This window comes from Camelina sativa, chromosome 2 (genome assembly GCF_000633955.1).
Source record: "Camelina sativa cultivar DH55 chromosome 2, Cs, whole genome shotgun sequence".
NCBI classification, from domain to species: domain Eukaryota; kingdom Viridiplantae; phylum Streptophyta; class Magnoliopsida; order Brassicales; family Brassicaceae; genus Camelina; species Camelina sativa.
The window spans coordinates 14,490,902-14,498,993 of record NC_025686.1 but is presented as its reverse complement, the minus strand read 5'-3'; the positions used below and the strand labels follow the sequence as shown (position 1 = coordinate 14,498,993).

The 8,092-nt window shown below is 29.8% G+C and overlaps 1 protein-coding gene across 1 annotated transcript in view; it reads right to left on the bottom strand.

The window, feature by feature from the left end:
- LOC104724855 (quinolinate synthase, chloroplastic-like) overlaps window positions 1–1,938 on the bottom strand; it is a 3,415-nt gene extending 1,477 nt beyond the window's left edge. The window contains exons 1-3 of the mRNA XM_010443416.2: window positions 950–1,938; window positions 301–585; window positions 3–221 (exon numbers count right to left, since the gene is read on the bottom strand). Coding sequence (XP_010441718.1) covers window positions 3–221; window positions 301–585; window positions 950–1,687 — 1,242 coding nt within the window. The 5' untranslated portion in view covers window positions 1,688–1,938. The remainder of the gene's footprint in view (window positions 1–2; window positions 222–300; window positions 586–949) is intronic.

Here is an 8,092-nt window from a genome sequence, read left to right as displayed (position 1 = left end):
ACCTGCAGAATCGTCTGTACAACATTAGATGAAGTGCAAGTAATGGTAGGTACAAGCTCATGCGCGAAAGCTTTTGTCTCCAGAGATGTATTGATATAAACAACATGCAGTGAAGGCGGAGAAAGAGAAGCAGCTTCAAGATAATTCAAGTAAGCAGGAGCTGAAGCAGCATCAGCCAGTGAACAACCAATGGTCTCATCAGACATCCTGTATACACCAACCTACAAATCCAAAAAAAAATATGTAAAAAGACTCACAATCACAAAACAATATAATAGAGATAAAAGAAGACTCTCTAACCTCTCCAAACCCAGCTTGATCTAGGATAGCACGGACATTTTCAGACATGAAATCAACACCAAGGACTGTTACAAACTGACATCCAGCTTTAGCCATGGAGACAGCTGAATCTGCCATGACAAGAGAATCAGATATAGAGATATGTGGCCAATGCTTTTGAGCAGCAGTCAAGACCCCTTGTACTTCTGGATCCATATAGAAATGAGCAACCACTCCTATCTTCTTTTCTTTCAACACATTCACAAGTTCTTGAACCCTTGACTCCTCCGGAAACAAATATTTCGCCTGCAAGTAAAAAACAAAAGCCAAACAACTAATCTTAACGGCGACGCCTGTAATATATACATTGCTGCAAATCTCAGCTACATACATCCGCACAAGAGTGACACAAAGTTGCAAAAGAGGTCAAGAAGAGGAGAAATACTATTGGATTGTGACATCAACATTGCCTCAAAACTCAGCTAGATACATTCGAACATCTTACATTGTTTCTGTAAATCATATATATAACTGATTTAAACGAATCCAAACGAGCTAGAGACTCTCTTCAATCACTAACAAAGAGAGTTCCTTTGTTCATCCTCAAACTCTTAATACTTCAAATACTATCAAATGCAAACTGAGACTTTAAACAGAGACAGAATCTCACCTGAGCTTCAGCAAAGCTTCCTTTAGCTTCAACTCCATCAGCCGTTAACACAAGTGAAGGAAATGGCTCAAAGGATGGCACTTTACCTTCCCTCTCCGCTACTAACCGTCGAGTCTTCTTCTGCATACTGACCAGAACATTGTGCCACGTGTTCACCCTCGATCTCTCCACACCCAACAATCCAACATTGAGCTCAGCCAAATCCTCAATCTTCAATTCCATCACTTCTTCAGGGGAAGCCTCGTCAAGAATTTGAATCAGACACGAACACATCCCTTTAGACACATCTGAATCACTATCCGCCCAAAACCTCATCTTCCCATCTGAACCCAACTCAGCGTCTAGCCAAACACGAGCCGTGCAGCCCATGACTCGGTTTGATTCAGTCCGGGATGACTCGGGCATCGGAGGAATAACACTCCCGTAATGAAGAACCCATTTGAGCCGATCGATTGGCTCTGTAAAGGATTTGAATTCCTTGACTAACCTCTGGAGCTTCTCAGGCACAAGCTCTGTAGTCTGTGACGAAGAAGCAATAGCAGAGATTGAGAAAGGTGACGCATTTACGTCTTTTGAGGATGACTTAAGACATTTAAAGGATCTAAAGAGAGGAGAAGTGTTGTGAATCCTCCTCTGAGACCCAAAATTCAGATGGGTTGTTCTGAAATTGGGAGAAGCGTTTGGGTTCAGAGAGAGGTGGGAAGAAGATGTAGGTGCAATGGAGAGAGTTGACGCCATTGGAAGACCCAAAAGCTTGAATCTTTAGACGATGAAGAAGATGAGAAGTAGGAGAGGAGATGATGATGGTGGGGAACTTAATGCTCAATGCAAGTGTTCCACCTTTGAAAAAGCTTATATTATGCAACATATATTATTACCATTTCCATTTCCAATATAAATTATTTTTAAAAAAATATGCAAAAGTTTGGTGGTGTGTGAGAATTGTTTTTGGCTATTGGGATTTTGAAAGTCATATATTCTAATAGTATTTTTCTACTTTTTTTTAAATTGGTCCTATAGAATAATAGTATGAAACTTTTCTTTTGACAAAAAGAAAAAAAAAAAAAAAAGAGAATCTATTATGGTTTCTTTCTGTTGAGTTTTAGTTTTCTTTCTAATTATTATATTTGCCTGATCGGGAAAGCATCGTTGATGGAGGCACTGCCGCACTGGTACAACAAGGCTGACTCTATTATTACCTTAAAAAATCAAACTAATTATTACATGTCGCATTTTTTGTTAACTTGGGTATGAAAGTTTTGCTTGTTATAAGTTACCAAATAGAGAACGACATCTTCAAAACTTTTGTATCCAATTCCAATCCATTTTTGGCTTTCTAATAATCCTTCTTTAAGCGTGTAAAACAGTTAACAAGGAATATTAGATAAGTAGATAAAAAGATAAACCGAGAAATCTAACCTTTTTAGGAGAAACCTTTTTTTTTTTTGGGGGACAAATCTTGTTTGGAGTTTTTGGGTGGAGTCTTTTTATTTATATGAGAATAGTATCAACTGCATCATCAAGAAGACGTACCCAACTTGTTTAACTATATAAAAAGGAAAAAAAAAAAAAAAAAACAAACAAACAAAAGAAACCCTTAGAAAAGTAAAGGTGTACTGTACAACTTGTGTAACCCAATTGGTTTGTTTGTTTGTTATGCATCATATGAAATTGTGGTCCAAGTCTAACGAGACGACGGTCGACACACATTAAACGTGAAACTGTGGTCCAACGATGGTCGACACACATTTATAAAGGCCTAAATAGAATTAGGGAAAAAGAGTTTTCACTACTTTCTGGGCTTGGGCCGTTTAAAACGACTCAAAATGATAACTTTGTCTAGAATTTGATTTTCCCACAGTTTAATAATAAGCATCGTCCACCCACTTTTGGTTTTCTATAAGAATCTTCTAGATTCACTGACAAATGTGATAATCAGGAGTTAGTTGATCTATATTCCAAAAAAATAACAATGTATGTATTAGAGGTTAGAGCTGCGTTATTCACTCAACCGCTAAATTTTTGTATATTGACTAGCGCAATATTGTATAACAATTGTAGGAAAAATTATAGTGAGATTCTAAAATAGACATACATATGCATAGAATATACATATGTCATTCACACACTACCACTTTAGTTTCATATCCAACTTTGGAGCTAATGATCTTTTTANTGGAGTGACATAGGAAGTGACGTGGAATTGCAACTATTATACTAAATTGAACATGTGATATTGTGACCTATGAAACAACCAAATAATTAGGTTGGAGTGACATAGGAAGTGACGTGGAATTGCAACTATTATACTAAATTGAACATGTGATATTGTGACCTATGAAACAACCAAATAATTAGGTTGGAGTGACATAGGAAGTGACGTGGAATTGCAACTATTATACTAAATTGAACATGTGATATTGTGACCTATGAAACAACCAAATAATTTTGTATTAAACCGAATCCCATGTTTTTAAAGTAGGCTTTCACATAAAGTGGATATAAATATATCATAACAAAAATAGTTTGTTCGTGGTGCATTTAATATTATATTTATATATTTATTTAATCAACTCTTTAAATAAATAACCATACTCCATGTAAAATATTACACAAACTATCACTGTATTTTAATACAAAATATAATAATAGAATTTTAATATTAATTTGTTGTAACCTGAAAATGAGTATCCAAAAAAATAGTAATTATTAATTTATTAGATTACAAGAAATCATTAATAAAATAATTTCAAAATTTTATTTAATAAAATAATAATAATATTATTTCGAAATTATGTAATAAATTAATTAAATATATTCTATTTATTGTTTAAGAAATCTTAGGAAACAATAACAAACTATTTAGAAAATTATAAAACTTAAATTTATTTATAAAACTAAAATTAAATATTTACATATCTAAATCATTTAATAATAACAAATATATATTAAAATTAGAATACAACATTGTTTATATTTTTAAAATATATCTATATACTTTCATTCTTCATTAATTTGAAACCGATAATACAAATGTATCCATGAGCGTATACAATAAAGTTCCGCATACCATACAACCAAAACTTAAGAATAACAAAATATATGAGAGAGTGAAAAAATATGTTGCTTTCTGACATAGATAAGCTTACACGCTAACAGATTATACGATCTGTTATTTTCCTTCATCGTCTTCGTCGTCTTCGTCGTTACTGTAATTTGATCTTCTTGTTGGGCTATCTTTCTTCTTATGTAGCACCAAATTTTATGAAAATCAAAAGGTTGCGATCCATCAGTTACATCGCTAACCACACAAATATTTCCATCTCTCGCATCAGGCAATGGTATTATTTTGGTTGTAAATAGCACCCATGAGAAAATTTACGAAAATTTAAGCTATGTTGTTAAAAATTTAACCATTTCTGATGTGACATATTACGAAAATACTATTATATTTTAATTATTCTAATAACTAGCACTGTAGAACTTTACAAATTTGATTTAAACAAATATTCTCATGACGACGAAGAAGAAACTCCTCCCACCGAAATACCAGAACAAAAAGAAAGCATAGCAAAAAAACTTAAATCGATCAAAAAGGCAGTTTATGGGACCATTCATCAATTCGATCTGAACGAACCGTATTACGACGAAGGAGCCTCTCATCTGGAAAAGTCATGGGAAGAAGGAAGCCGTGACTAGGATCATCTTCTTCTATTCTTGGAATTTGGTTTAAATCAATCAAAACTTCTGCCTCATGATTTAGGATTGGAAAATTCAAATCAATATTGTAATCCATGAAAAATTTGGTAAATCATTGTTAGACCAAAGAAATTATATAGAGATAAACAATTGGAGTTTCTTGGTTCGTATGGCTCCATAGTGAAAATTTTGAATTTTAGTTTCAAAGTGTTTACAAAAAAAATGGCTCGCATCTGAAATTTTTTTCTTGTAATTTGTTAACAACCCCTATTTAAGTGGAATATAATGTGTCTCTTAATATTCTTAATTATCCATTCTATTTTTTTCTTTTTTTGTGGTCAATTAATGTGTTCAATTAATGAGTTATTTTGGGTTAAAATTTTCCTTAATAAGCGTGCTTTTAGCCAAACAATTCTATATTTTGGAACAGAAGGAGTAATAACAAACTATTTAATTGGCTAAAACTTAATTGTTTATACACAATATTCACTATATAAACAATACTAAGTGTATAATGTTGATAATATACATAACCTTTGTAATTTTCACCTATAAAATTAATATACAACATGTTATACCAATAACTTCAATTTGTAAATTTGGTATATTAAGATCTCTAAACACGATCACATCAATTTGTAATACTAAATCACGGATCAATACATGTTTTGTTGGATTTTTTTGGCTTTACCGAATGTATACTTAATGAATTTGATATTGCACCAAACCAAAATAGTAGTACCAACTACGGGTCGAAATCAGAGTATGACATAAGTAAGTTAAATATATGATTTTATAAAATATATAGAATTAATAAATTTTCTACTATTATTTTGTACCAAACAAATCCAAATTTACATAAATATTTCCTCACGCTGGTAACATTATTCTACAAAATATTAACATGTATTTATGAGTCGGGTAATAAAACGGGTAATAAGACGGGTAACGAGACGCTCAAAAATTAAATTAATATCTGATACTCGATCATTATTCATGGATAATATAATTATTATACCCTTCACTCGACCCTAAAGCTGCGGGTACCTTTTTTCGGGACGGATACAAACCAAAAAACGGGTCCAATACGAGTATTGGTAGTAGTTTACAGGCCTATCTATTAGTAGTTTAATATGAATCAAAATTCACCATATAGTACTATATTATATAACATGTAAATGAATGATACAATATAAACATAATATTAACAAATAACAAAATTAAAAATTTATTTTTCAGAATAGTAATTATTTTGATAATGTTCAAATATTTGCGGATAAATGTTTTTTAAAAATTTATTCTAAAACTTAAATTTGTGATTGTCTTTGAAATAATTAAATTCTTCTTTGCCAAGTACAACAAAATCATCTCAAAGGTAAATCACATAGAAAGGGATTTGAAGAGTGAAGACCAGTCTGATGTCTCTGATCAGACAGCAAAGTTACTTCCGGATACCAAGACTGACTTTGGCCAAGTATGTGCATGCGCATTTGGTTTGACAATTTAACTATAGTGAAGTGGATAGCGACTATTTATTTTTCGATTTTTTGTCAACAAATAAATATAAAGTATATAAATCTATTTTTATCATGTGTATTTTATTTTCTTACTTTATATAATATATTAATATTAATACACATAAAGTGTATATGTATGTAATATACATATACTAGGATATATCTCGTGCTTAAAGCACGGGTCAACATTTTTAAAAAAATTTATAATACAATAATAAAAAATTTTGTTTTTAAAAAAAAAATTATTTTGTTTGAGATAAAATTTATTTTTAATTGTTATGTAAATCTATTAGTCTATTTGGAATACTAATTATTTTAGAATATTATAGTATTTTATTTTTGACGTATTATTACTGTATTATATTGTTTATTTGTTGTATTTGCATCATATTTTTTGAAATATAAAATAGTAATTTTAATATTATAATTGTGAGTAAATTAAAATTATTAATTTATCATTTATATAAATTTAGTTTTACCAACCCGCCAATGTAAAAATTAAAACACACATTTTCATACATTGAGTAATATATCTTCGTTTTAAAAAATTCAAATCACAACATATGCAGAAAAAATATGCATTTTATTAATTATAAGTATTATATGAAAGTTCTAAACAATTTGTAAATAAAATAAAATAAATATGATAGGAGAATCATAATTTGAAATCTTAACAAAATTTTCAAATTTAGTTATTAAAAATAATTGTATTGTATACTTGAATATAAAATCTTAGTTTTTTAAATTCTGATTGGTTTATATGTTTTTTTAAAAAAATAATTAGTAATTTCGTCCATAGTTTATTAGAGAGAGAAAATATTTTTTTAGATTTTTTAATATTTGATATGTGAGTGTTTTTTATTTTTAATTTAATTATATTTATTTAAATTAGTTAATTAAGCTTAATTAATTTTTTCTAATGGTAATTGAATGTAATTTTTTACACATTTTAAAGTTAGTTTCATATTTGTACTTCTCAAAATAAATATAGTAGGATATTACTATTTGCTTTGTTTAGAGTTATCAACTTATCATATACAGTATACAATAAATTTGGGGATCTTACTCTTATCTTTGAAAATATTATCTTGGGGAAATTGATTTAAAAGGACATTTTTTCTTCAATTTGTCCCATTATGCTTTTTTTTTTTTTAAATTTGGTAGAGTAGGTTTTAGAATACAGAAAAAACTCAATTGTACCCTTAATAACTCAATTAAACTCTTAATTGTAGAAAAAACCAAAATTTCCTTTTTCTGTATTTCTTCTTTTTTGTATACTTCCTAAACTTAATCAAAAAAATATTTTTTTTCTTAATCCATTTCCTCATTTGTTTTTACAAAATCTCGACATTATTCGCCTACCAAAAATAAAAAATCTCGACATTACTCTCTCTCTCAGGAGATATCGACACCCTTTTGTAAACTACCGGCGAGAATCGACGACTCCGGTAGCTTCTCCACAAGCGTAGGAAAATGTTGAAAAACTTTTAACAAAATCGATTAAAAATGTTTAATGTTTTCAGAAGACGTTTTCTAAACATGTTAGAACGTAATCTTAAGAATATATATGATTAGCATAATTTCGGGATTACGTAAATATTTTGTTTCCTTAAATTTCGGATTCAGTTTCTAAATTATGGAGAACATAGAGTAAAGTGTAGAATTAGTGTTCTAATTTTCGCAGGACACATGATAAAATGTAGATTTCATATTCTGACTTCAGTAGAATATGTATAAAGTGAAGAAAACAAATTCTAAAATTTGTAGAATATAGAGTTATGTGTAGAATATATATTCTAATTTCTGTAGAACACATACAAAATCCGACTTCTAAAAGTTTTAGAAGATATATTGATTCTAAAGTTTTCAGAATAAGTAGAGTGCGAAGAATTTGTAATCTACATTATTTAGAACATGTATAGTATGT